This window comes from Panthera uncia, chromosome A2, assembly GCF_023721935.1.
Source record: "Panthera uncia isolate 11264 chromosome A2, Puncia_PCG_1.0, whole genome shotgun sequence".
Classification (NCBI taxonomy): domain Eukaryota; kingdom Metazoa; phylum Chordata; class Mammalia; order Carnivora; family Felidae; genus Panthera; species Panthera uncia.
This window is the reverse complement of record NC_064816.1, coordinates 44,803,109-44,830,946: the sequence shown is the minus strand read 5'-3', so window position 1 is coordinate 44,830,946 and position 27,838 is coordinate 44,803,109. Positions and strand designations below refer to the sequence as shown.

Genomic DNA, 27,838 nt, shown 5'->3' with positions numbered 1-27,838 from the left:
TCCAGTTACTCCAAGGAAAAAAAAATTACCTTCTTGGTCTGGAATCTGGGGATATTTTATGCAGATGTCTCTAACAGAAGTTAATAAAGGGAAGTCAGCTTGCCTTTGATTATTCAAACAGGCTACTGCTATTAAGAGTTGCACAACTCTTGGGCAAGGCAGGGGTGGGTTCTGGCCTTTTTTTTTTTTTTTAAGCCTGTCCTCATGGCAACTACTTATTCTTTTCTAAGAATATTTCATTCTAACTTCCCTACTCACATCTTTCCAATACCTCTCTTCTGGCGGGAATGTGGCCAGTAACACGAGGCCAGCTCAGAAGGCTCTGTGGTGGGCACTTCTGGGGCCTGCCACATAGGGGTTCTGAGAATGACAGTTCCATGTCCCTGCTGAGAACTGGATGGAGGAGCCACTATTCTTTTCTTTCTTTTCTTTTTTTTTTTTTTTGGGTGCAGGCTGAATAATTTCAACCTGCAAGGTAACAGAAGTTGCCCAAGCTCTAGGAATTATCACTGTGGGACAAACGCGTTCTCTTATTTTCATGTGGTTCTATTTTATAATGTGCTAGGTGACACAGGAGACATCCACCTGCCTAGGGCAAGAGCACACAGGAGGATGGAGGGAAAAACAAACAGCACTTCTCCTCTGGGGCATAGCAACTGTTCATACAACTGACAATGGAATCCACCTGGTTTGGGGGCAATCCAACAGGGAAGAGTAAATTTCTACTGGGTGAGATTAAAGATGTCTGGGATAGGTCCCTATTATGGAGGGGCTGGGTAATAAAAAAAAAAAAAAAGAAAACCATGAGAAAATAGGGGAGGGTGAAAACAATATACCTTAGCGGAAACTCTTCTGATGTCCTGTAGCTACACAATGCAGAGCTCTTGGTGGGGGGTGGAGGTCGGGGGGGAAGGAAAAATATTCTGTTTCCGGAGACAGCTCCAAGAATCATGAGTAGGTGTGAGAAACAAGGAAGCTTATAGATTACAAAAAAAAAGAAGAAAGAAAAAAAAAGAAAGAAAGAAAGAAAGAAAAGGGGGGAAAGGAAGGAGTCAAGGAAGAGGGGGGTGAGATCTCTGGGAGACAGGAGAATTAAAGAACACCATGGCAACAAGTCCGTCCACCTACCCTGGCCGCCCACCCACAGCCAGATTCTTTGCTGACGCACTTGAGAACAAGCTGGTTCCTACCAGCTCAGGAAGGTGAGCAAACCCAGAGAGCTCATTAAATCCCTTCTCAGCGACTCTTGTCTGCCTGCAGATAGTGAGCAAGGAGGATATAAATAGAAGTTATATAACATCTCTTTGTTGATTCCTGTGCTTACCAAAAAAATGCAGCATGACCTTGTTTTTTCTGAAGCATTTTCCTCGGCCTACTGGTTGAGGACTTTAATCAAGTTAGGATCATCTTAAAGTTTAAATAGCAGGACATAGAATTCCAAGTTAAGGGTACTCAGGACAATCAGCCGAGTTCAGAACCCTCAGGGTCAAGTCCTCCTCAGGTATACAAAAATATCCAATAGCTATTAAAAAACTTTTTTAAAGAATTGTGTGCTTCTCCTTAGAACGTTTCCTGATGATGCTAGGGGTAATATTACTTCCCAAGAGCAAGGAACCATTAATAAATTGGCTTCTTTGGTTTTCCAAAGGAGGTCAGAGCACTTAAAAAATACAAATATATAAATGTTTAAAGCTAACTGATGGCTTCTAAATGCCTCCAGGCATAATCAGCACACCTTTCCTCTCTTAAAAGGCAAGACATTAAGGGTCCAGTGGATGTCCTCAGAGACACCTTCAAAAGTAAGCACTGAAGGAAACACAAATGTGCCCTGAAATCCAGCCCAACCTGGCCAGTCCTCCAGTGTCTGCTGGGACTTCTGAACAGACTCCTGCTTTGGCGCCTTTGCAGAGAGGTATTTAATAGGAGTGTGTGCTTACAGGATGCGCTGCAGAGCTCAGTTACTCTGATACCTCGTCTAACCTGTTGATGCCACATAACTCTTAGAAACTGTTGCCATGGGAACTTGTCCCTCTCTGGCATTCTCGTCAAGAAATGTTACAGGTGCTAGAGAATTCAATGCCTTTAGTCTCAGTAAGCTTTGTCTGAGTCTTGCAAGGTGTGGCTTCAACCAAGAGGACTTTCAAACCCATGATGGAGGGTTTTGAATACAAATGTCTTCAAAGGACAGGGGTTCACTGCACAGGGCATGGAAGGGAGGCATGTCTGTGCTGGGATAGCCTGAGAGTACATATAGGCCCCACTAAGCATTTAAATTCTATATACAGTGTTTTCAACGCATCATATCAGCTAAACAAAGATCGTGTAGGGCTCTAAGTAGCTCAGATGGTGACCCCAGCAAGAGATGCAGTGGCTGTCATCTCTGAAATGGGATTTCCTTTCTCATCAGAACTGGTGGGTGGGCAACAACACAATAATGCATAAATTCAAGCAAGGCAAGAGTCTACATCCCCGGTCGGATCTCTAGTCCAGGGACGGTCACCTGAAATGCTTCAGCCCATCTCTCAACTGAGTTGCTTTAAGCCTCCTGCCTTCTCTTCTTATAAATTCCTGCCAGAAAAACAGGATCTACCTTCTACAATATGAACAGTGCAGATCTGGTAGGAACCAACACATCTCCATGTCCCGACGCAGCAATGTTGCCAGGTAACAAATGTAGAAATATACTCAGAAAACTGTATGTGACAATATACAACCTCCGCGCTGCAGCTGATAACCGAGGGAGTGTTAAAACACCATGTTCTCTTAACACTTGGGCTTTTGGTGTGAAAATAAAATTAAACGGGATACTTCCTCTTGTAAATATAAGACAGGCATACAACTCACACATGCATCCACTAATTGAAAATAGTAGAGGGGCTTGCAACAGCCATCTGCAATGCACCCTGTCTTTCACTTCCCATTCTCCCCGCCAACATGAATTCCAGAAAACTCAAAACTGAGCAAGAGCCCTTCTTTTATCAGGGAGAAGTTCACCTCTGACCACAAAAAGATACTCAATAAAGACACCAGTGGAAACTAAAGGAAGGCTCTTACATTATTATAAAATTCCTCATGTTTCCATCGTGTGGGTTTGTAAGACAACTTTTATAGTTTGTGGCCTAACCAAGCAGTGATTCCTTGCTTCTTAGATCAAAAAACCAGTACTTCCTGGCCCTAGCCCCAAGGAGAACAAGACAGACACTGCGCTCTACTGTGTGTAGCCCGTGAGTGGAAACAGGCTAAGCCCCTGACATTGGACTCATGTATCTCAAAGACTTTCTAGCATGGTAGAGAGTTGGGAGATTTTGGAGAGGCAGACCTGGGTTCAAATCTCAGCTGTGCTAATAGGGTGACTTTGAATAAGAGCTCTGGCTCTTTTGAGACTCATTTTCCTCACATGTAACTAGAGCTACTGGACCTAGCCCAGGGGAACTACATAACAGTACCACGTATAGCTCCTGCCCTCTTCCTTTATCTTTGCCCCCAAGTGAATACTGTCCAACCGATCAATGACTCAAATATGAGGAGAATCCAGTGCAATGAGCCTCTTTGTGCAAAATGGGTAAAACGGGAGATCTAACAAGCCTCTCATTATGCCAGAGTACATGTGCTTCTTTATATACAAGTAAAAAACAAAACTTGTTAATAATGTAACCTAACCTTTCATATAAGCCCTAATTAAATGAGCTGCCACTCTCTCCACAGAAAGGAAGTTATGCAATAGAGTTTCCTTGTCATTAACTTTCATAGACCTGGGAACGTGGAATTTGATAGAGGTGAAGCAGCATGTATAACACTTACAGTTTTTATTTAGCAAACAAGACACTAAGCCTAAAAGAAAGACTTTCACGGTTTCCTTCTCTGTCATTCACAAGCCAATATTATAACCAAAGCAAAGACACCAGCCACACGAGCTGTCTTCTCATGTGCTTCTCACAGCACCCTCCACAGAGTCCATCCACCAAACGAGCAACCAAGAGTGAAGCCAAATTCTAATTTGCCTGATAGGAGGCAAGGTCCTCAAAAGGGGTCCAGAGCCCCTTTTCTTGGTCTCCAGGGAGGGGAATGTGGACCATGTCTGTGCCAGGGAAATTAATGGAGGCTTCTCATACACCATGGAAGCACCAACACAGAGGGGAGACAACTCAGGCTGTGGCAAGAAATAAACCCAGACACAACTACCAGCTACCTCAGTGGCCCTGAACAACTAGCATGACCTCCTGGATCCTTTATTTCCCCTTTAGAAAAAGGGTTCATGGCAGTACCTACCCACACAGGATCACCAAAGAGAGTAACTGAGATCAAGCAGAGAAGGCATGTAGCATACCTCCTGGAACATGCACACTCATATTCTGGTACTCGTTACCATTACTACTATCTCTAGTTATTAAGAACAAGAAAACAGAGACCCTTAGTGTTTCTGGCATCATAAGGATGTTTCTCCAAAGTGACACTATATATTTCCCTTAGACTCAGATAAACCTAATTCCCTTTCACCCCTAAATTTAGATGGTGCCCCTTTATAACTGTTACAACCAGTAACAACAAATTTTCACATCCTTATGTTTATATTCAAAAAACAATAATAAGGCTAACATACCATGATGGCCATATAAGGGTCAGAACTTCTGTTCATTCAGTGGATATTTACTGAGCACCCACCATGGTCCAGGTGCTGAGGAGTAAGACAGAGGTTTGATCCTGGAAGAAATTACATTCTTGGGTGGGTGAGTGGAGAGAAAAACGTACTACTGACAAGTAACCATAAGCAATTACTGCGTGTTAAGCACCATGGTAAGCTGAGTGTCTTCCACATATTACCTCATTTGGATCTCAGAAGAAGCCTCAAGAGTAGGATTCTCTATAATGACATTATGTACAAATGAGGTTCCCTTCATCTAACACATATGAGGTGTTTTCTGTTTGTTTTTTTTAATTTTTTTAATGTTTATTTTTGAGACAGAGAAAGACAGAGCACAAACGGGGGAGGGGCAGAGAGAGAGGGAGACAAAGAATCTGAAGCAGTCTCCAGGCTCTGAACTGTCAGCACAGAGCCCGACGTGGGGCTCGAACTCACAGACCGTGAGATCATGACCTGAGCCAAAGTCGGATGCTTAACCAACTGAGCCACCCAGGCGCCCCACACACAGGTCGTTTTCTATGGAACTTGGGGGTCAACACAAACTAGCTTTCTGTTCTCTCGGGTCTTACAATGAACTTTCACTTCAAGTGTGGTGATCGCTACAATGAATGAACAGCCTATCGGTGGAGACCACTACTTCTGCCTCCAGGGGATCAAGAGAAAGTTTCCAAAGCAGGAGACATTTCAGACAGGGTTTGCTAAGTATTCCAGGCAAAGGGAAACAGGACACATCCTACATGGAGCAGAGGCATCTGAGTACACAGAAGGGACTGGCAAATGAACAGATGTAGCTCCAAGACAATGAGCGTGGGGGAGTGGGTGCAGAAACCCAGGCAGGGCCAGATCATGCAGCATACCACTGGATCCCATCATCTGCAGAAGGCTGTTAAGATAGGAAATAAGGTGGTCAGGCTTCTGTTTGGGGGACATCATTGACAGCAGCATGCAAGAGGTAAATGCCCACAGGCAGAGAGGTCTCTAAGAAGCTATCCCAGTTATCCAGGGGAGACACAATCAGGATCACAACTCAGAGAGCTGCATGGTGGTCAGCAGTAGGAATTCTAAAGCCAGAGTGACTTCCAAGCCCCACCTCCTTCCACCTCAGCTAAGCCAATTTGGGCATGTCATTTAACCTGAAGGTGCCAACTGTCTGGCTCATTACAAGTCCTAACTGAATGCTGACCACTAAACTACTGGGAGGTGGAGTGGGCACAGAATAAGTAAGAGAGGAGTGACATCCAGTGACATCCAGGTATGTCCCCTGGTCAACAGGAGGGGTGCTGGTGAGCCCCTTGACCAGGGCATGGAATACAAGAGAGCAAATGGGACAGAGGAGGGGAGGTGACAGGTGCACTTGAGGTCACTCTAACCTACAGTTAACACAGGTGGAGATGCTCAACGGGGATTCAAACAGAAACGTAGAAATCAGCAAAGAGGTGGAGCCAGGAACTACACCTTTGCGAGCTGTTGGCATAAATGGTAGCCGGAAGCCACAGGAGATGATGAGATCACCCAGTGAGTTTGGAGAAAAAGAAGACAAACAGGCTCCAACATTTCAGATATTTTAAGATTAACTGTATATGCCCCAAGGCCAGGAGGAAACCTTTGTAGGAGGCAAAGAAATAGCACAGCACTGAGCCCTAAGGAAGCGACTAACTTAAAGTGTGGTGGTCTAAGGTAGGTTGGTCAGAGAGGGCCCACAGATGAAAATCCTGCAGTCCCAGGTATATGGACTCTTAAACTGCTTTAATCTGCCTTCCAAATCTGTTGAAAGGGGTTAATTAAGGGTAATGGGATATATCTGAGCAGAGATGGTGAAGGACAGGGAAGATCCCTTCTAGGGAAAAAAAAAAAAAAGTCTTCTAAAACATACTCCCACTGTCCCTATACACCCCTCACACACACAAAAAAGGAAGAAAAGTAGACACCCCTCTTTCCCTGAATTCCTTATTAAGTGAATAAGTGGCCAAAGTATCTTGGAATTTAGGATATTGGTCATCTGGTGAATAGAATAAAGAGGGAAAGACATGGTTCTTCCCCTTTGCCAGGTTAATATTTAGACAGTCAAGATTCAATAAGCACACGGATTGGCCAAAATTTCAGTAAAGGGACAAATGCTAAATATTCTAGGCTTTATACGAACTCTGTTGCAACTATTCCACTCTGCCCTCACAACATGAAAGCAGCCAGAGTTAACACTAAAGAAGTAAGCATGGCTGTGTTCCAATAAAACTTTATTTACAAAAGTAGGTGACAGACTGAATTGGACCTACTGGCCAGTTTGCCAAGCCCCGGACTAACACATCACAAGCCAACAGAGGAGAATCTGGGGTCAGCTTGAAAGTTCATAAGATGCATTCATTCCCTCCTTAGAAGTCATTAAGGAAAGTTACCAAGAGCACAGACCTTTTGCTAGACCTGAAGGAAGAGAAAGAAAGGAGGAAAATCTGGACTTGTGGATTTAAAAGGATGAAATGAAATGATGGTTCAACATACAACCTCTTTCAAGTCTTCTCTTTTTTTTTTTTTCCTGTTCTTTAGTCAAATGTTGGAGACTATGGAAAACCCAATGGTTTCTTTGAAGACCCTCCTTAGAAACCAATTCCTGCTTCTAGGTTTCGCACAAAGGAAAGAGCTTAACGTTCTGCTTCCAAAGATCTTCCCTCAATGCCCAATGAATGTAATCCTCTACTGGAACACTAGAAGAGCAGATACATGTACTTGTCCACTTCTGCCTAAACTGATGGCTTTGCTATTCAGGAAAAAGGAAAAATAACACTGGGTCTCCATTTCCTCTAAAAACATGAGCCAGGGTGCATACTTTCCCCTCAAAGCACCTCAACAGGAATGTGTTTCTTTCTTTTTTAAAAAATGTTTGTTTTTTTTTTTATTTTTGAGGGAGACATAGCACAAGTAGGGGAGGGGCAGGCTCCAGGCTCTGAGCTGCTAGCAGAGAGCCCAACATGGGGCTCAGACTCACAAACTGTGAGATCATGACCTGAGCCAAAGTCGGACACGTAACCCAGTAAGCCACCGAGGCTTACTGTGCTTCTTTATACCCAAGTGAGGAGGAACGACATATGGATGTGCTGATAATCCCCGCAGTCACTTCTTGTCCTGGACTGCAAAACCAAGCCAATATGCCCATGCCTTCTCTAGTGTCCACTAACGTCTGGAGAACTGTCATGACCAGCTGCGTGGGGTGTCACCTTTTTGGAGAGTCATTCACGTCTTATGTTCTCAAGAATGGTAACTACCTTCAAGTGTTGACTTTCTACCTCAAAACCTGAATTTAGACCAAAAATCTTGAAAGACCTTTCAGTGACACATCAGTTTCGTGGGAATGGAGAAAAAGGGTAAGACAGTAAGGTACATATGTCAAAGAAGTTATCTGCACCACAAAAAAAAGGGGGGGGGGAGCAAAGTAAGCACCTAGGTCAGGGAGCACTTGAAACCACAGAGTGACTGGACTTCCCTTCACTTCCCGCTTCACGCAGAATGTCTGTCAGGAAAGGTAACCAGTACCCAAGACATGGAAGTGCCCTGACCTTATGGACCTCTACCATCATTTCAAATATATAGTCAGAGGGACTCAGGTGAACTGAGTATGAAAACAAGGTAAAACAGCACCCCCCAACCCCCGGCCCAATGGACCATAAATCGCTACACAGAAGCAAAAGCTCAGGAGTCAGCTTTTTGACAAGAAACCTAGTTTAAAAAATGAACTCCACTTTTTAAAATAATAAATGTTTATTAATAAAAAAAATCAGCATATTTTGAGATCCTTCTATGACCCTGGCAACTGTCAGAGGCACTTGGTGTGAACTACCCTGTCGCAGGAGCCCTGTGAGGTTGTCACTCTCACCATCCTGATCTCTAGCTGGCAACCACACTGACAGAGCTCAACAATTTTGCCCCATGTCCTGAAGAGGGACGTGGCAGAAGCAAGGCTCAAACCCCGGACCATCCTCATTCCACAAAACCAGTCCCCACAGCAGCAGCTCACAGGTGCGCACTGTCTATAGGGACACGCGCTTTACCCCCAATGCTACTCCATCTTATCCTCGCAACAGCTCCATAAGGAAGGGACTTAGTTTTTCTAACTCTTACTTTACAGATGAGAAAGCTGAGTTTCAAAGCGTCCTGAGAAAGTCCAAGGTCACCCCATTGGCCAAGGGCAGGGCTGGGGTTCCAACACAGGTGTTTCCACTGTGGAGGCCAAACTCCTTCCCACGTCAGAGGCTCCCCTTCTAGGCAGTGTCCCCAGAGTCTGCAACCCATTACCACCAGCTCTCAAAGGAGGGGCAGCTGTTCAGACCCTTCACAGCTTCAGCTGAAAGGCAGAGAGTCCAGGGAAGCCTGCGGGGGACAGGCCACCTGCCTCCCTCCTATTTCAAGGCCAATGGCTCCCAACTCCGCCACACTAGGGCGGGGGTTGGGGAGCCATCTTCTGACTGTGGCAGGCCACACTCATTTCCCACATGGATAAAACCTGAGGTCAGAAAACACCACTCAGAAGTGACTCATTTCTGACTTCCCTGCCAAAAACAACACCCTTTTACGTAACTTGCTCACACACCAATCTCCTCCTTCTAAGGGTGAGAGCCCTGTCAAACCAAGGCTGCTTGTCCTCGCAAACTGGCCTTCTGTTTCCAGCAAAGGCAAATCAATTTGCCCTTTCTGCCCTCATCTCCCTGCTAACTGGGGTCAGAGGTAGCCAGATCAACATGATCCTCCAATGTGCCCTTCTGGTAACTCCTTCTGGAAGGGGTGGGAGATTTCATATATAATATTGGCTCTTGGGCTGATTTCTTAAGCCAACCACAAAAAATAAGTGTGTGGTGAAGGAAAGGCCCCCAAGGACTAGGGATCTCTCTCAGATGAGTTTGCAAGCCAGTTTCCCGAAGGAGCACTTCTCACATTTTCCATCTCCAGCTGCGTACGTGCAAAAAAGAAAGCCCTTTTCGGGTGTGTCTGTAGGCTAGACTTGGCATAGGAATAGCTGTGGGCAGCCATTTGATACATAAAATTCACTGTGCTTCTGCAACCAGAAGCAATTAGTCCAAAAATTTTTTTTTGTTATGTCTGTCTCCTTAATTTGCTATGAGGTCCTCTATGGTCATGTCAGCACATGTATCTCCCAACATCTGTATTTTGCTTTCAAAAAACCCCAAAAAGGGGCGCCTGGGTGGCTCAGTCACTTAAGTGTCTGACTTCAGTTCAGGTCATGATCTCATGGCTTGTGAGTTTGAGCCCCATGTCAGTGATCTCATGGCTTGTGAGTTCGAGCCCCATGTCAGGCTCTGTGCTGACCACTCAGAGCCTGGAGCCTCCTTCAGATTCTGTGTCTCCCTCTCTCTCTGCTCCACCCTTGCTTGCTCTCTCTCTCTAAAATAAATAAGAAATTCTAAAAATTAAAAAAAAAATTAAAAAAAAAAAAAAAAGACAGGGGTGCCTAGGTGGCTCAGGTGGTTAAGAGTTCGACTTTGGCTCAGGTCATGATCTCACGGTTCGTGGGTTCGACCCCTGTGTCTGTCTGTGCTGACAGCTCAGGGCCTGGAGCCTGCTTTGGATTCTGTGTCTCCATCTCTCTGCCCCTCCCCGGCTCACACTCTGTCTCTCTCTCCCTCTCAAAAATAAACATTAAAAAAAATAATAAAATTTAAAAAAAATTTAAAAACCCACAACACAAGATATGTTCAAAGATATACTTTACTCCTCCTCTTCTCCAGGTGAGGACAGCTTCTGCCCTCCCGCAGGGAAGAGGAAGCAGAGGGAACTTCCCCCAGGGTGCTGGTGGGAATGTCGCAGGAGGAAGGAACACAGAAATTGGCAAGGACTTGAAGGACGGATATGCAAGTGCCGTAAGGCTTGCTGAGCCCTGAGTGTGCCAAAAATTAATTCATAAGCAAATGCTTATTTTATAGTTTCCCACTTGCTACAAAACACCAAGCAGAAAGATTCCTTTTGAGAGCTGGTAGGAAGGGGGTGAAGCCGGAGTGGGGAGGTAACGTAGGGGTTGCTCAAAGAGAAGCTCGATTCCATGGTTTGACAATGTGTCATCCTACCTTGCGGAGCTGAAGGGCAGTGGTAGCATCTCCTTGTTCCTGTAAGCACAGGGTTCACCATAAAGTCTGAGCTGCTCTCAGGTCAGAGGAATTTGGAGATTAATATCTACCCCTCAGATAAGCCAGGGCACAGAGAGAAGATGCTCAAAGACTTGAGGACACTGTCCCTAAGAGTCCATTATGCCAGGATGGGAAATATCCTAAATGTGTGTTCCTGTCATTTCAGGGCTTTAGGTGATGATGTGACAGATAACAAGGTTTCAGAATAAAGGAGCAAACTCTCTCTGTGAGGGTTCCTAGCAAGCACTACATGTCTTTATTTTTGGATTCCCATAATTGATTCCTCCAAGGTCTGGGCAGTGAAATTCACAACTTTTGGAGAGCTAAGGGCCCCACCAACTTCATCCTAAGGACTGGGATGAATATTCACAGAACACCCAGAAAGGCAATGACATGAGTCGTCGCTTCTGCAAAGACAGGACTGAATTTTCAGGGAGAACAAAGCTCCTCTGTGGTAGACAATGGTGCTTTTTTTTTTTTTTTTTTTTGGAAAATTTTGCGCCCCCCAAGGGGGGGTTTGACGGACCCATGAGGGGTGTTTATTTGTTATGGGGGGGGGGGGGGGGGCATGGAGCCAGTCTCCAAAGTTGCCCACCTCCACACAGTTCCCTCCTAATATGCACATGCCCTCATCTCAACAACAGGTGGGGCTTTTCTCACCCCCCCTCTGAAATTGGGCTGACCTTATGACAAAGCCTTATGACTGGTTTTGACCAAAAGAATGCGGCAGAAGTGACATTCGAGGAATCCCCCTCAGCCCAGGACTTACAAGGATTTGTAGCTTCCACTTTCCACTTCTTGAAACTCCACTTAGACCCCAGTCAAGATGCTCTAAGAACTCCAAACCACATGGAAAGGCCACAGGGAGGAGAACCAAAGCAATCCAAGTGACAGTCCCCAGTGAGCTCCCAGATGAGAGCCAGAACCAAGTGGCCACCGTGGCTGACTACCCAATCAAGCCCACGCCAAAATCACATGGTATAGAAGAACCACTCAGCTGAGCCCAAGCCTACAGAAGTGTGACAGCTGTCAGAACGGTCACTGCTTCAAGGCATTAAATTTCGAGAGGGCCGCTAAAGTGACAGAACTAAAACAGGGGGGTGGAGGAGACAAGAGGCACATGGCATTTAGTCTAGTTCTGTAGCTCTGAGTAAGTCAGAACCCTCACTGAACTCCTCAGACTCCAATGAGATCGCCTGAGTGGAAGGACTTTATACACAGTAAGTGCCCAAACCCAGGGAGAATGGATGCCAGTTCCACTGTCTTCACTACTGAGCTCTGCAGCCAAGAACCCACCCCTGGCCCACCTACAGCTCTGTTCCTGAAGGTGGCAAGGAGTTAAGTGGTAAGAAGGAGCAAGTCGACTTTCTCTATAAAGCACCTACTATTCTTCCTCGGACCTTTACCATCATCCTACAGAATGAAGGCATCATAGGGAATGAGGAGTTCAGAGAACCCAGCTGCCCTGGTTTAAATCTTGGCTCTGCTACTTACTTATTGTAGGATTTGGGGCAAGTTCCTTAACGTTTTTTCATTTTACTTTCCTCATGTGTTAAAAGGGGTAATTACGGCATCTACCACCTATAGAGAGAGTGAGGATTAGAGGAGAGGATACACTGAAAACACTGAAGCATAGTTCCTGGCTCATAGTAAGCACTTAACTGGCTATTATCATCATCATTATGGCTTTTACTTTTGTTAATTTTTAAAATGATCATACAGTAAAACTAACTGCTTTGGTATACAGTTCTACAAACTTACAAGTTCTGATTCAAGGTGATAAGGAACCCAGGGGTCTGCACTTAGGCCTCACACTTGATAGACACAGGCACAGAAACGCAGTAATAACTTCCTTAATCCCACACAGATCTGGACTGGAAGGTAGTACTTATTCTCCTTCTTCTCCACGTGAAACATGTTCTAAATCCTGGAAAGAGGTGCTTATAAGCATAAGGGTCCTTCTGCAGCCCTCTTTCTGAATAGGCAACACCCAGTTCCGGAACCCTTTAGCCCTCTATGCTTCCCTTTGACTGCCCTTTCTACCACCAGTCACTGAGAAACATTACTCCATGGAAGCCCACCTGACCTCAGACCAATTTCCCTTCCTGACACCACAACTGGACAATACGAACAGGAGTAACGGGCATGGAGTTGCAGTGGGACCTTAGGCCACCTTCAATGGATTACAGCATTTCAGCAATCATTAATGGTCGCAGCGACAGTGTTAACCCAACTCAGACTAACTTCCCACAGCCACTCATTTACTACTTCAACCAGCTTCTCTAAAACAGGATGAAATTTTCAATCACTCCCCCTGGGGCTTCAAGGTTCTTAACCAGCTCCAGACACAACCTGAGTTCCACATCATTCTCTCCAGAGAAAGAAAGCTCAGGGCCAAGGGAGAGCTCACAACTCAACTCTAGGCTAGAATCAATTTTCCTGGAACCACGGGTCTCTACTGAAGCCATGGGCCAGATTCTCCCCTCCACCCTCTGAGGTCACAGAATGGGGAGGATAAGGGAGAAAGAAAGCGTGAGCATGTGTGCCCTTGGTGCTATGCCCTCCCATCCCGGCTCACCCCCTCATGAGCACACTGGCTCCCTTAAGAGAAAACATCTCCACTCCCTGCAAGGCTGAACTATTGGAACTCTATTGTGGCAGTTCATCTGGAGCCTGAGCTTATGAGTAATAAATGTGTGAAAACATGAAACTAATATTCATAATTACTTTACAAGATAAAGAACTTGAAGGAAAAACAGCTTCTGTGTGCCTTGTCATCATCATGAGGGGTACACTGTGAAAAACACGGCATCCTGCCAGAACTGCAGACTCCATCTCGCCAGCCAGCCTTAGCACCGGCGGCCCTCAGCCCCCACGAGCCCTTTCCAAGTTTCATTATTCCTTAATTAACGGTGCCTTCATGCTTCCCCTCATCCAGACGCTTTTAAGCCTCAAAGAGCCAAATGAGACCTCTGATCTTCTCATCTTCCACATCTGTTTAGGTTCCATTTTGGCCAGCATTTACCAACTATCAGTGAGTCTAGGGTCCAGTCTCAAGCAGGGAGTGTTGGAGAGTCTGCATTCGTGATATCCCGTCCCTGAGCCTGTTGCCCCACTAGGTTCAGTACCTCTTCTTCTCCCCATTTTTTTTCTACTGAAGTATAACTTATGTACAATAAAGCACACCAATTTTCATTGTATGGGCCACTGAATTTGAAACAGGTATGTACCCGTGTATTCACCCCCTAGGTGGAGACGTTAATTATCTCTAGCACCCCAAAAAGTGCCTATCCTAGAAAATACCCTCTCCCACATTATGACCAATTTTATCATAGAATTATTTTCAGTTTAAGTTCTTGTTAGCTTTCTCCTACGTTATTGCTAGTTAACTTACTTATTTGAACTGCCACCTTCTGGATCCTGTTCTCATGTCACCTGTCCAACACTGCCAGATCTGTAGTCCTAAATGGCAGCACCAAGGTCCTTGACAGGCTCCCCTATACTGCATACAAACTCTAACACCCACTGCCAGTCCCCGTTCACCACCCTACGCCAGCTCTGCTCAGTGTGACGGACCCAATCCCTGTTCTCCAGCACCCCTCCAGCTCCTGCACCCTGGGCCTCCTCTTCCCTCCCAAGCAGCACAAAAGAGCTGGCCCATGACCCAGTTCCACGTCATTTCCACCCTTCAGACCCACAGCCATCCTTCAAAGCCAATCTCATCAAAAAAACCGTTCACTGGGGCGCCTGGGTGGCTCAGTCGGTTGAGCGTCCGACTTCAGCTCAGGTCACGATCTCGCGCTCCGTGAGTTCGAGCCCCGCGTCGGGCTCTGGGCGGATGGCTCGGAGCCTGGAGCCTGCTTCCGATTCTGTGTCTCCCTCTCTCTCTGCCCCTCCCCCGTTCATGCTCTGTCTCTGTCTCAAAAATAAATAAACGTTAAAAAAAAAATATTAAAAAAAAAAAACAAAACCGTTCACTGACTCCTCACACAGATGTCGTTACTTCTTCCTTGGAGGGTCCGTATTACCATTCTTACCTTAGATGGCATTACCATTATCCTTGAGAAAAATACATGTGTTTGCATTCTTGTATTCTTGCTAGATTTTTCAGTTTCTCTAAGACTAAGCTTCTAGGATTCTAGGATTTCTCTAATTCGTAAAGCTTTAAAAGAAAACTGCAATTTCCAAAAAACTGGAAGCAATAACCTAGGGTTTCCAACTTTTTCTTTAGCCAGAGGGGAAAAAACCTGTCACCCGCTATCAAAATCTTTCCATTAAAGCAAAGACTTTGGAGCTAAAAGAAAAATTGGAGAGGATATAATATCAGAAATAAAATAGTAAGATGGTCCTTCAAATTGAATTTACTTGGTTTGTGAAAATCTCCTCCCAAGCTCTCCATTTTTTATACTTGGCTGTGCCTGGAGAACCTTCTCATAGACCAACTGGCTCCAGTGTCTACAAACCACTGCCTTATAGTTCCTACTAAAGCACTGTGTACACACAAAGCACTCAATACATGTTTAGTTCAACTGATCTAGTCAATGCAAATCAGGTGGTTGAAAAACAAGGAGTGTTTGACACTGCTTCCATTCCAACAGGGCAATAAGTGGGCCCTATTCTCAGGAGAATGACCACAGGATCCATCCACGCTCACAGTCAGACTCACATGTGACAAAATCAGCAATCCCAACTTGTCACAACTCCGGTGCAAGTGATGACTCAGGCAAGCACTGGACTTTGCCCCTGGCACAAATCTCCAGTTAGGGAAGTGCCTAATAATGAACTTCAGAATTGTGTGTTGGGGCAAGCAGGGAATGGAGGGTGAGAAGACAGGACCACCACAGTTCGCTGCACAGCGTGTTCAAGCAGCAGGGCGTCTGGGAGAATGAGCAGGGGCTGAAATTCAACCTGGCCCAGGCAAACCTCCCCACAGCAAGGCATGTCCTTGGCTGGTTTGCACAAAGAACCAAGACTCCACTGATCAAGACTCTGAATTTAAGTTCAAGCCCAAGAATTTAATGTCAAATATACACATAAGGGTAAATTTTATGGCGTATTGGTATATCTCAATAAAGCTGTGAATCAAAATGTGTATACACACACACAGTGAGCAAACCCTTATTCAAGAGCCAACAAAGAAGGAAGACTGCATGATGAATGGGATAAAATATTTAAAGAAATAATTTTAATTGTCATTTCTACATGAAAATTTTAAATATATTGTTAAATTTATTAAAATTGACTTATTAAGGACTTCTGTCAAGAATTCTATCAAGTTTTTATTGTTTTAAAATATATATCCAGCTAACAAAAAATCATCTACACCTCTTTGACTAACCTCGCCTGACTTTTCCCAGTTAGTACAAATTGGTGTTACTAGTTCAAATGGCTGTATTGAGCTTTTCACTTCAAAGGTAGGGAAATTTATAGCCATTATCTACAGATATAAAAATTAAATCCAAATAGCACACACAGTCTAAACTCTTTTTTAGTCATCCTCTGATGGGATCCTCTATGATCTTGGATAAAAAAAGTAAATACACTTCATTCAATCATTCATTGAACAAACATTTATGGGCATCCTACCATGCCCCAGATCTTGGACCAATTTTCTTCATACATCCTTAGCAGTTTATCATTTTGAAATGTGACTCGTGTTTTGAAACCAAGTCTAAACTATGACTGAATGACCAAGGAAGATACTGGTAGAATTCGTTTTTCAGAAGAACAGAATTTTGTACTCTAAGAACGAGGGTTCCATTGTAGAAGATCTTGGCATCACCTAGGTGCCTGGCTCCCAGAACAGATTCTCTTCCTGCTCAGTGGGGATGCCACACAGAAACCAAGCTGCCTTCTTACCTGTATAGTGGTGTTGCCTCCTTCCAGAAGGGCAATGGCCAGGAGAATGCTTTCATGAAACACTCGGTCACTGGATGCGTTCATTATGAGGTCAATGACCAGATTAGAGGCACCCTCCTTGTCGAGGTGGCACTGAACCTCAGCCAGGCTCATCTCACCCCTGCTTGTGGAGCTGGACCCAGAGCCTCCCGCTAGGAAGATGGAATATTGTTCTTATTAACCACAATTAGAGCAGCAAACGTGTATTGCATACTTACTATAGACCAACACTTAATGCACTAAACATTGTAACAGTATTATCTCCTTCAACCTTCTTAAAAAAAACCCACAAGGAAGGTACTAATTATTAGCACAGAGGTGAAGTCACTTGTCTTCAAGGGGGACACCCAGCTTGTGAGTAGCAGAGATGGTAACTGAATGTAGGCAGGTAAGATGAAGAAGGATATATTTCCAGCAAGAGACCCAAAGCCATCCAGTCAAGACTCTCCCTAGCATTAAAACACAGTGACTTAGTGCAGAATTATCAAGAACTAGTTTGAGTTCAAGAGATAAATCAAACTTATACATGTCTTAGAACACTCCTAAGAAAACAAAGACTATAACATTCACTTTAGCCCTGTTTCTAACAAACCCGCCCTAGCTAACCCCAGACTCATTCTTTCCCATAATTTACCTGTTCATTCATTCAATCAATAGTTACTCCATGCTTGGCAAGGAGCCAAGAGCTGGGGATAGGAGAGTGGAGGAAACAAATGAAATTCCCATCCATACTGAGCTTGAGATGACATGAATAAACTTAACAATACATGGCCTGTGTCATTTAGTGGAATGGATTCCAACTGTGCTTAGAAAATGCCTATTTACGAACTTGACTGGCACTATTATTGGCAATAACTGAAACATTAATGTACATGGGGACACTGATTAATTTCAGAAAAAAGAAAATCAGCCATCAGTCCTTCCCTGAAGACCTCAATTCAAATGCCACCTCCTTTACACTGCTTGTCTTGACTATCTGGATCCATTACATCCATAGTGCAGAGTACAAATTGGGTTGCTGATCTTCTCTTTTACAGCTTTTTAAAGCAGAATTGGTCTCTGGTGCATTTCTAAACACCCAAACACCCTCATAATGCCTACCCAGGCCTCATATTTGTGGAGTGACCCCACTACAGAAAATAAAGTGAAATCGTTTTGAGATGTTATGTGAGGAACTTCTGCTTGAGAATCCCTGGGAACTTTCAGATGAAATGAGAAGGTCCTGTTCCTGAAATGGTCTGAAAAGTGTGTCGTCACCGAAGCTGCTCAACCCCATGAAGCGAGCAGATATGTTTCAAGTTTTTATCTGGAGAGAAACTCAAGGTTCTTTCCCAGAAATTGCTAGGATAACTTTATTAATCACCAAATATTTTGGTGCTACTTACAGAATCTGTAGTCCGTAACAGTCTTCCTTAGAGATAGGTAATCAGACAAGTCACATTTGTGCTTCAAGCAATGAGCTCCCACCCCAACCTGTAATTGTGCTTACCATGTTTTGTAACATCTTTAAGGATTTATTTTTATCCATTTTTGGACTTTTTTTTTTTTTTTTTGTAGTGGGGAGAAAAACTCTCTTAAGAGTTTGGGAGGCTTACAGCATAGGCATTAGAATTAGCTCTATCAAGGTTCAAATTATAGGCCAGTCACTAAGAAGCTTCCAATTTCTCTGTTAAAAAGGGACAGCAACACTACCCACCATAGAATGGAGAACTCGGAGGAGCAAACAAGAATGTAGAACACTTAGGAGAGCCCTGGCACTCATTTATAACATAAATGTGAGCTTTTGCCATCCTTGCTGCTAACGTCATTGTTATTTAATGGGAAGAATGATTCCTAATGACCACAAGAAAACAGGCAGTGAAATCAAGTTCCTTGAGTCATTCAAAAATCACCAAGAGGGTTGCTGTACTGGAAAGAAGGGCAAGAGTCTTAGCCAATATCTAATTGCAGGGAAATATTTTTAGCTATCACTTTGATGGTAGACCAAAGGCAAAATGAATTGCTAGAAAACACACTGGCAACCCAAATTCATCTGTCAGAGTTTCAACCTGTTAAGTAGAAACATGTAGCTCTTACGTGGCACACTCAATTCACACGTGCAGCTAATTAGCACACAACACAGCCTACCTCCTCCCCCAGGCTTGCTGGGTCCTCCTGGTGACAGCGGGCCATTGCCAAAGCTGGTGAGGCTTTCTCTTCTTCCTGAAGGTCTGATGTTTCCATAGTAACGGTTGACCAAAATTTGCCTGAGCGCCTCACCCTTAATTCAAACAGGATAATGAAATCAGGTTCTGAATTCAATGCATAACTAAGCTACTAATATTCAAAAAACACAGAGGTACTCAGTTATAATTGGCTCAGTTTCACTCAGTGAAAAAATAAATTATTAATAAAAGCATTTGGAAACTGTAAAGTTAACTTCTTCAATATTTTCTCAGGAAACCACATCATTAAAAAAAAAAAGCAGCAATCTAGAATACTAAATATCTCAAGTACTCTCTCTCACAGTGATAAATACAGAACATTAATTTTGAAAGGTAACTAACAATAACAAAAACAAAAAAATCCCTTGGAGTAAGCCAATAAAATTCAGACAAAAAGAGACTTTTACAGGTCACCTTTCACATAGCAATATAAAAATGTTACTCCAGGCACAGGGTTATTCATAAGATTGTAAGAGAATACTAAGACATAAAAGTAATACTGCATAATGATATGATAAGCTGAACATAAGCCTTTCTAATAGAAACAGTCAATGGGTCAAGTGGTGAAGAAAAATGCTATGGAAAATAAGTGGCAGATATCAGACACATCATTCAAAAAATAAGCACCATAGATGAAACGACATTTGACATTTGCTTTGAAATAAGGGAAGGGAATAGGTAGGGATATAAATGAGACAAAAGCAGCAAGGAGTTGATGGTTGTTGAAGCCGAGTTATGCATGTGGCTTCTTAAAAGTTTTCTGATTCTTCTCGTATGTATTTGAACATTTCTGCAATAAAATGTTTTAAAAATATAACCATCAAAAGAATCTTGGACAGAAGACATAACATCTCTTTCACACAACTCCAACCAAAAAAATAAATAAATAAAACTGTGATTTGTTCTCTAACACTGCGGGGACATTGGCAAAGCGGCACAGAGCAGCAGGATTTTATTCTCAGCTCTATTCCACTTTCAGTTATGCTAAGTGACTCCCAGGACACCTCCCAGTCTGGAAGCTTCTGAAAGTCAGAGGCTGTATGGTTCTCCCCCACACTCTTTCCCAGGGACAAAGTAGTAAGGCCTGGAGTTCCTCTGGCACATCATCAGGAGGGGTAAGTGAGAAGTCTAGCAGAGAGAAGGCGTGCTGAAATATAGCAGGTGTCTAAAATAGAGGCTCAAGAGTTCTTCTGAAGAGACCTGCAACGGTAACATGAGCCAGTAGAATTTAAAGTGATTTGTTAATTAGCTCCAAGAATAGGTCTGGAGACTTCAAGTAGGGTGTCTGCAAAATAAGATGGGATGGAGCAGACAGGAGACCAGGAAGGTCCCTGAGAGTAGCAGAGAGGCTGGGGGCCAGAGGGAGATGGGACCAGGGAACCAAGGAGAAAGGAAGAAAACTCCTTAATTCAGCGCCAAAATCACATAAGGTCTTAGGCCTACACTGCCAAATTTTTCTTCTCAATTCATGCGGTTGGTCAAAGACCCCAGGGACAAACTGGGATGGGATAAACAGGAGAGGAGGGGGTGGGCAGTACTGATTCTTAATTCAAAGCTCAGGAAATGGAAAAATCTCTATTTTCTTCTATACATTCCACCCACAAATGTCTCTCATTGTAGTTCAGCAAAGAATGGTGCTTCTATTAGCTCATAAGACTTGTTTCCCACCTTGAACAACTGTAAATACAAAATTCCAAGAGTTGCTTCGATGGGGAAGTTATTTCTGAGATTTTCACGTACTTTTTAAATGGACTGCATTTGGTACAGTAGTCTTTAGTGGCTTAGAAAACCACATTTTTGTTATAAAGGTTTAGCTCTGCTGGTGTTTATGTCTCCAGGACCAGTACAAACACATCGATACTCTCCAAAGCAGTCACTGAGAGCATGGTGATTTGAAAGGATGACTTCATTTTTTTTTTTTTTTTATGAAGAAAATTGAATAAGACACAAAAAAATGGAAAAACATTCCATGCTCCTGGACTGGAAGAATAAATATTGTTAAAATGTCAATACTACTGAAAGGCTGACTTCATAAGAGAAATACAAATTTCAAAGGATAGTTCAAAAAAGCCTACTCAAAAAGAAAAAGAAAAGAAAAGGTTACCTCCACATTGAAGGTAACAGGAGACTGAATAGGATTTCTTTTTTTTCAACATAATGATGTATCTATTTGATTTTCTTTCAGTAACATACAGACTGAATTTCCACAATAGGGAATGGTTGACAGTAAACCACCCCAAGTCTCTAACTGGATCCCTTTGGGCAGCACAGGGACTGGGAGGTTGACAACAGAGTTGAGACCTAAGAGCTGCAATCACAGAAGACAGCCAATATAGCCTTCCTGGCAAAAGCATCTGGAGGATCGTAGGGTGGAATGGTCAAGTCACAAGCAGGGCGATTGTGACCAACTGACAAACACGCATCTTTAAGCAACTGTCAACCCCAGCCTTTGCACTATAATCCCACTTAAGGAAGGAGAGACTCAGATTTTCCACTTCTGAGTTTGAGGGGAATTAGCAAGACTATGGTCAGTTTGTAATCAAGCAAGCGGGAGGTGAAGAAAGGAGCACATGCCATCTGGGAACACGTGGACTCCAGGAACAGGAACTTCACATTTATGCAGCTTGGACGCCAACTGAAGTTACAGAGGGATCTCACATTACCATTTTGTCTCTCTTTCCACAGAAAAACCCTGGCAGTTACCATAGCAACTGATGCATCAAATGGTACATTTTTCCCCCATAAGAGAATATCATGAAATGTGCTAATTATGGAAAAACACACACACGTACATTCTACCCTACGAACTTTTATTTTTTTTCCCTTTTAATTATAAGGTTTTTGGCACATATTCACCTCACCTTCTCTCCACAAACACACACACACACACACACACACACACACACACAAAAGTTTAAGCTGCAAGGGAAAAAAAACCCACAGAGCATGTGGGATTTGCCTTTTTTCTTTTCTTTTTTAACAAGTTGAGATTTATTCCTTTTTCTGAAAGAATAAAGATTGATAATTTTAGGTAAAAAGGAAAAAAGAAAATGGACAACATTATAAAAAGTTATGCAAATCCCTAGTGTAAAAACTTAGGTTGAAGAAAAATTCTGTTTTCTGAGCCAGTGGTTTAATTTAGGAAAAATTAAAATCAGCAGAGAAAAGCCTTCCTAATCATCGTGATATAAATTACTCAAGAGCACAAAACTGTTCAGGGTACTAGGCTCAGAAACCTGACTGCAAAAAAGGAAAAACAACAACAACAACAACAACAAAACCCCCAAACTCCCCAAATAACCTTACTTCTTCAGTTTTAATATTTGGCCATGCAGCCCTTTTTAAAAAATAAGAGTAATTTTTTTCCCAGCAGTTTATACCTGTAGTACACAAACAAGTATCAGATGTTTGTCTTGGTAAGTAACTCCACACACACATTATTACCTAAGACTGAGTAAAGGCAAAGGCCAAGAGTTTCTTTTGCAGGAAGTGTGATTTTAAAACCGTAAAAATGGTAGACCAGTGATGTAGAGTAATGAAACCAAGCTCCTGCCTTGCCATTTGCTCACACAAGTTTCATTTCTCTCAGACCAGTGGCTAAGGACAGGTGGAAATATAGCCAAGTGTTGAACAAGGCACTAAGGAGTTACCATTGCCACTTACACAGGAGAGAAAAAGTAACCTTTTGGCTTCCCAGGTTCCAGGCACTTAAAAATCACGTGCTGCAGGAAAGATCACCCTCTCACATGAGTGGTGGGCCTTTCACATCTTAGTCAGCATTAAGGTAGTGCCTCGATTTTAACATACCTGCTTTTTGTTACTAGTGTATACCGAATCACTGAAGTGTTTCAAGCTGGAAGGTAACTACAGCAGTTAGCAACCCTTGTCATAGAGCAGTCATTGTGCTAAGTGCTTCACGTGCACACCCCAGCAGAACAGTCCTAAGGGGGTAGAGCCTATTAATGGCCCCATTTTACAGCAGAAGAAACTGAGGCCCAAATCACACTGCTAGGACTTGGCAAAGGGAGACCTAAACTTGTTTTTAATTCTAAAGCTGACATGCTTGCGCAGCATTCAACAGTGTGCCCCCTGGGAACCCAGGGTGTGAGGGACAGCTATAACGGCCTTACCAGCTACTTCTAAGGCCCATGGTAATTCTTATAGGACAGGCAAGGACAGAAAACACAGGAATGCAAGGGGCCCTCGCTCAATGAACTGCAAGAGATCCAGGATGCTGGAGAGGAAGGGTTGAATGCCAACTCTCTGGGAGCTATTCTTTGGTCATAGCCTGAGAAATTAGAATCGCAGAAGAGTGGAAAGAATTTGGGACAAAGTGGGACCGGGCAGGGGCTGGAGCGTGTGAGCAGAGCAAAGGTGCACCAGGCTGTCCCCTGATCTCAGGCCTAAGCCCTATGGACACTGAAGACCACAATTCCAAGGCAATCTTTGCAATAACTGCTTGTGTTCTAACTCCATGACTTTGAGTAAAGTACTTTATCTGCCTGTGTCTCAGTTTCCTAACGCGTGAAATGGGGATGAAGGCCGTGTCACTGGGTTAAGGTCAGCATTAATAGAAACTGATGAGTTAACGTATGTACAAGGCTTAGCACAGTCACTGGTATATGATAAGTACTCAGAAGCCCAGGATATCTGCTTATCTTCCAAACATGAATAACATGAATTGGTCAGCATGCTAATGATGTATACAGGCCTTGTAGAAAATGGTTTGGCAATGCATAATCAGCACCTTAAGAAAGTGTCTATCCTTTAGCCTAAGAGTGCCCCTTCTAGGAATCTATCCAAAGTTGTACACATTTCATTTCTTCATCAAAGGGATAAAATGACAGACTACTTGCTTATTTGTGGAACTTTAGACAGCTATTAACGTTCAAAGACTTTCAAAGAAAATGACCATATATAATATTGAATGACAAAAGGTACACAAGTTGTACACTTAGACTAATCCCAAGGACAGTGAAAATGCTCAAGGGCACACATTCACATCTGTGTAAAAAATGAGCAGAATAAATATATCGTTAGCTGTTTTTATAGCTGAGTAGTACAATTACCAAGTTTTTCACTATACTTTATTATAAATTACCCATAGTGATCATTAATGACTTACAAAAAAATATTTATGACTTCACCTAACTAGAAAGCCACTACAGAAAAATAAAAGAGGTCACAAAAAGCTTATTAGCTTGCTGGTCATTATTTGAGACTGGTCCTATAGGTAGGTAAGAGGGAGACTCTCCAGTTACCCTCACTGATACAAATGGCTGTGACTGGTCCTGAGCCAGTTAGCGCTTTAAGAATATCAACACCAACAAAAGCTGTCTTTAAATTATAGTGTATGGCTGAGGGAGGTGTTATGGTCATTAGCTCCCAACATCCAAGACTACGTACCCTTTTATGGTCTTCCAGTTGCCTCAGGGGGGGACTCGGTTCAAGTTCCTGCTAAGCATGCAGAAATTCCATTTTAAGTACAACACTAGGCAGACATGACCATCTTCAGTATCAGTCACAAATGAAACACACCAAGAGCTCAGACTGAGCAAAGAGTTACACAAAAGGATTATAGGCCCTTAAAAAAATTTTCCCAGACACATATTAATGCTCGATTACTTTGAATGCTGAACAATTGTCCTGTCCCCAACCCTGATGCACTGTTTAAAGTGAGCAGACTTATGACTTTTTTGCCATATGTTATATTATGTACTTTTACATAACAGGGCAGGTCCTCACAATTCATACATGCATTAACTGCATGGCACATGCATAAGAACATCAATGCACACACTTCTGAACAGACACATACACGGCACCTTGGCTCTCCCCGACCCACCAGTACACAGCATTCTAATCCAAGCTGCTAACAGTGACGTGCTCTGATCAGCGTATTAGAGACTGATTATTACAGAGCATCCACATTGCAACTCAGCTACCTGGTAATCGGTTTCATTTTTAAGATCTTCATTAGACTTTTTTTTTTTAATATAGTGCGCTTCATTCATGCTTTACCCTACTGTGGTTTTAGAATAGTTTCTGAAAGTAAATTTTCATAGTTAGAAATATGCCGCCCCAGAAAGCATCTCTAAGACTTTAGATGCCTTAATTAATTCTAGTTCCTCATTTAACAAGATTAGTTAGCAAGAAGAAGGGAAAGAGTGCAATGTGAAACTGACTATATTAGCAGCTTTCACCAAAACTATACATTAATATCCAGAACTTCAAATGTGCATCATCTCTGCACAGGACCCAGAATTTATTTTGTGTAACAAAAGAAAGGTCTTGACATTCCAGAGTCTCTCAAAAGAACATTTCAAGAGGGAGACAGTTTTGTGTGAAAGCCTTCACAGAGCCCTATCTCCTCACCTGGAGGGACACTTTGGTTTACCTCCAGCAACTCAGAACATTCTTTCTACAGAGAGAGCCACCTCAGTTACAGAAACCATCAGTTCCCAGCCCAGCTAGAAGACTTCCCTCCTGTATCTACCACCAGGACAGAAATTCCCCCACAACAACTCAGACACTCAACCAGGACAACTGAGAAACACCCATATTTGCTGTCATTGCAAATATAGGTAAGCAACACACACCTCTGTGGAGTTCTCAGAATCCGGAGCTTGTGGTAGCTAGTTGGGAGTAAAACAAATCATGTTAGTTATGGCATCTGAATCTCGTGGGGTACAAAGAAGTCCAGAGACCAACACTCAAGGACAAAACACAGAAGGCAAGATCAAAGATGAGGTGACCTGGCTATACCACATCTTCAGCAACCGAGGCAGGGAGATAGATAATTTCTCTCTTAAATTGGATTAAATGTGGTCATGATGGAAGAACAATTGGCCCGAGATAGGGAAATTTATTTGAAATAAGCAAAGAAACGAAAGACTACTAATGACCAAGGAGCAAATCTGTATTTAAAAAAAAAAAAGGATGCCAAACAAAGAATCGCTGCACACCTGTGTTTTGATCATCAAGAGAGGAAAAGCTATTCCAGGGCTATCCGCAAAGGTGCAGGGAGGGAGGAACAGGTGGGTAATGACAACAGAGGTCTCGGGGGCAGTCTCCTTCCCAGGGGTCCAAAGGTTGCCAAAGACAGCACCACCAATCTGTCCTCCACAGGGCACGCGCTCCAAGCAGGGAACTGATGTCAGATGTAACTGCCAGACCCCACCCAGACCTCCCTGGACCAAAGTCACGCACAGGGCACGGCTGGCTGGTTCAAGGTGCAGTTTGGGACTATGGAATGAGGCCAAGGCTCTTGCTGCAAGGGAGTGACCTTGGCCTGCCTTAGCAGTGCTCCAGTGACATAGCACACCTGTACTGAGGCTCGGTTGTGGCTGTTTGGTGGTGAGCCAGGGGATGTGTTGAAAGCACAGAAGGACTATACCTGTGAAGTCTGGTGGTGTCTCAATCCAGCTCAATGCTACCCACCCCCTTGGTTTGATCCCCCAGATAGAAACGATGTTTTTGATGTGAGAATGTTATTATACAACATCATGATGTATCTTGTTTTCTATTTCCAACAGGTAAAATGAAGAAAAAAAATATAGGAGATCTCTTTAAGTACAGAGATTAAAGCAATTCTCCAGGGACAGTGCGGACATATAGAGAGGGCTGCTCACTCAATAATGGACAGAAGAATTTTGAGACATGAGCACAACTCCCCTAACCTCAGGGGAAGGAAAAAATGTATCTCCAGAGCACTGAGCTTCCTGTTGGGGTGGGGATACACAGAGTGGCAGGACAGAAGGAAGGAAGTATGGCCAGGTCAGTTATAGGTCTTTTCAAGACATAAATAATATCACAACCCAAGAAAACACTTTATTGTTTTATTTGGTATGCTTTAGGCTAAAGAATTAACATTGTGTAAACATTTTTGCTATCTCAGTGCGAAAGGGACACAGAAGAAAAAGGAGAATTAAGGTAATGGCCCATACATTTTAGAGCAGTTGGAGGTATCAATGGAAAAACATGTCATCTCTGGCTACATTCTCACTAACATATCCTTTTATAGTGATCCTGTATGATTAGAACAAAAGAATTCTAGGCATGGGTTTACTGGAGGAACTCCCCAGAGCTACCGTCTTGCTCATTTTCCCAATCCAAACAAAAGTTAAAGGAAATGAAGAAGAGAGAACCTGGAAGTGGTGGGGTTTGGTTCAGTTTTGTCAATTTTCCTGTCTGACATCTCTGTGTCCGAAGAAGCATCGTGAGTACATTTAGTATGCTCATAGGGAGTATATGGCTATTTCTTAATCACTCAGGCATCAGTGGCCTCTGATAGGCTTTATGATTGTACAGTCAGTCCACTGCTTCCTTAGACCACTGTCATGCTTGTTTTGCAATTAATTTCCAAGACAAAAATGACATTAAAATTATCTTTTCTCCTTGAACATTTCATGAAGCCTTTTGAGACAACAAAGGATGTTGTGCAGCCTTGGGAATCATTATGTAAACAGAAGGACACCTTTTTAATGCTATCCGTTCATGAAACAGAATAGAAACACCCAACGTGCTCCACAGGGTCATGTGTCCAGAAGCTCATCCAGGCACCGGCTTTATGTGAACCTGAGCCAGTCACTGAACCTCTCTGGGCCTCCATGTCCTGACCTGCAGTCGAGGAGACTGGAGCACATATTCTTTAGGGTTTCCTCCAGTTAAAACATTAATCGTTGGTGTATTTTTAGTAAACTTCATTTCGTAACATTTAAGAGCCAGTCCCCTAAATAAGACAACTTGCTAGGACATAAAATGAGTTCAGGCATGGCAAAGGCCAAACTATACGTGGCATATAATTTGGTAAAAACAACAACAACAACAACAAAACTCCAACGGCCTTTGCCAGCACTCCCTCCTATGAGGATTTCAGTTCTATTTCCTTGAGGATGAGGTTACTTCACGGCAATTACTTGAAATTTTGAAAAATAGAAGCATATTCCTAATAAGCTACATTGTTC

The 27,838-nt window shown here is 43.2% G+C and overlaps 1 protein-coding gene across 3 annotated transcripts in view; it reads right to left on the bottom strand.

Annotated features, from left to right (window-relative positions):
• The window catches only part of ITPR1 (inositol 1,4,5-trisphosphate receptor type 1), a 331,898-nt gene that overhangs the window by 86,466 nt on the left and 217,594 nt on the right, over positions 1-27,838 (bottom strand). For all 3 annotated transcript variants that reach the window (XM_049640899.1, XM_049640900.1, XM_049640901.1), the window contains 2 exons: positions 18,796-18,928; positions 16,630-16,820 (listed from right to left, as the gene is read on the bottom strand). In XM_049640899.1, the coding sequence (XP_049496856.1) occupies positions 16,630-16,820; positions 18,796-18,928 (324 nt within the window). The remainder of the gene's footprint in view (positions 1-16,629; positions 16,821-18,795; positions 18,929-27,838) is intronic.